Source organism: Fonticula alba, assembly GCF_000388065.1.
Source record: "Fonticula alba strain ATCC 38817 unplaced genomic scaffold supercont2.2, whole genome shotgun sequence".
In the NCBI taxonomy this organism is placed as follows: domain Eukaryota; order Rotosphaerida; family Fonticulaceae; genus Fonticula; species Fonticula alba.
In genome coordinates, this window is record NW_009242972.1 from 2324922 (window position 1) to 2326831 (window position 1910).

The 1910-nt window shown below is 63.4% G+C and overlaps 1 protein-coding gene across 1 annotated transcript in view; it reads right to left on the reverse strand.

The window, feature by feature from the left end:
• Positions 1–331: 331 nt before the first annotated feature.
• The window catches only part of H696_01497 (hypothetical protein), a gene marked incomplete at its 5' end in the record, with an annotated part of 3061 nt that continues 1482 nt past the window's right edge, over positions 332–1910 (reverse strand). The window contains 2 exons of the mRNA XM_009495393.1: positions 332–1229; positions 1369–1834. Of these exons, the coding sequence (XP_009493668.1) occupies positions 697–1229; positions 1369–1834 (999 nt within the window). The 3' untranslated portion in view covers positions 332–696. The remainder of the gene's footprint in view (positions 1230–1368; positions 1835–1910) is intronic.

Sequence of the window (1910 nt, forward strand, 5' to 3'; positions counted from 1 at the left end):
GGGGGGATCGCAGGACAGGCAGAGCCGGCAAAAGAAGAGGAAGGAAGGTGGGGAGTGGTGTGTCGGGATCTTTCGTCCGATTTTCTTGTTTCGCTTTTGCTGATATCAAGGTGCTTTATTTGGCGGCGGCTGTGCTTTCTCCTCGGGCTCTCCCCGCCCTGGATGTCCCCAGGCTATGGGAGAAGAAAACAGCGACAAGGGGGGCGGCAGAGGGGGGGGGGAGGGAGGACTGCACGCTGAGTTGGGAAGCCTCTCATCCTGAGGCGCCGGGGTGGACATACTGCGCCATGCCATCCTCGGCTCTGTGATGCGGCCATCGGTGATGTTGCTGCTGCCGCCGCTGCTGCCGCCGCTGCTGCCGCCGCTGATGTTGGGAAGAGGCCTAAAAAGGGTGGAAAGGATGCTGGGAGCGGAGGGCATCGGAGGTGTGGTGATGATCATGCTGCGGGACATGGGGATGTGAAAAAAGAGGGGACGGGTGGCTGGCCATGGACGGATCCGGAGAGTAACCCCCTCCCGGATTGGATCCCGAGCTAGGTGCCGATATGTGCTCGGAGGACTCGGCATAACTTGCGGCAGGGGTGGTGCCCGTGTCACCTGCCGTGCAGCCACCAAGCAAGGGGGGATCCCATATGAAGGGTTTCAGCGGGACATTGTCCGTACTGGTGGCGGAATAGACATTTTGAGTGCCATGGCCTATGGTGCCATTCGTTTGGGAACATGCACTGGCCATTGTTTGTGGCGGCAGGGGGAGGCCGTGGTGCTGGGGATAGTGTGGTGGCAGCCGGGGCTGGTGCTGCTGCATGCTATAGCATGCTTGCTGCTGCTGTTGCTGCTGCTGTTGCTGCTGTTGCTGCTGCTGCTCCTGGCGCTGCCGGTGAAACTGATGATGCTGATGGTGCTGATGGTGCTGGTCATGAGCATGGCGCTGATGGTGCTGGTCATGAGCATGGCGCTGATGGTGCTGATCATGTTGATGATGTTGATGGAGCTGCTGGAGCTGCTGAAGCTGGTGGAGCTGATGGTGATGATGATGGTGGTGGTGGTGGTGGTGGTGCGGAGTGTCGAAGGGATATAGAGGCACTTCGGGAGGCGTATGTTGCTGCTGCTGTAGCTGCTGCTGCTGCTGCTGTTGCTGTTGTTGTTGTTGTTGTTGGGATTCAATGCATATGTGGTCAATCCGGGGAGACAGGGCTGTCGAGCCGGGGTGACCTTCGCCGACGGTCCCACTGGGGGCGTTGACGCCAGGAAGGCGGGAAGCCGGCAGGCTGCGAGGCAAATTGGTGGAGAGGAAGACCACCGGCGAAGGGGACCCCGCGGCATGTGCCGGATCCGAGAGGGAGCTCGGGCTGTGCGAGGATTGGCGACTCGCTGGGGCGCTCGGCCCGTCGACCGGGACGAAATCCGCGGCCCCTGTCCGAGTGGCCGGGTGGGGCAGGGTGCCGGATCTGAAAGGGAGCTCCGGGGCCTGGCCCATCATGCTCGTGTTGATGGGGGTCGGCATGGCACGGCCAAACATGCCACGAGGGGGGAAGGCCATCGGAAAGGGGTGCACCGTGCTCTGCATGTCGCTCGGCCGCCGGAGGTGATCATTCCCCGATGCTGACATCTCCGGCGCCGGGAGCCGCAGTCTCTCGGCCGAGCCCGGAGGGGGGCCACCCGTCAGACTCGATTCGCCATTCGGCGAGTGGGAGCCCCCGGGCCCGCTCAGCGGGCAGGAGTCCACCCGACTGATGCCCCGGGGTGAGAGGGGCCCAACCGGCGACATGGCCCCACCCGGGGTGCTGGGCAGGCTGCGGGTCATCAAATCCAAGGGCTTCATCAGGAGGGGGGTCTGCCGCGCACCGGGACCATGGGAAGGATGAGACAGCGGCCCCGCCGACACAGGCCACAAGCAAATCCACCACGCG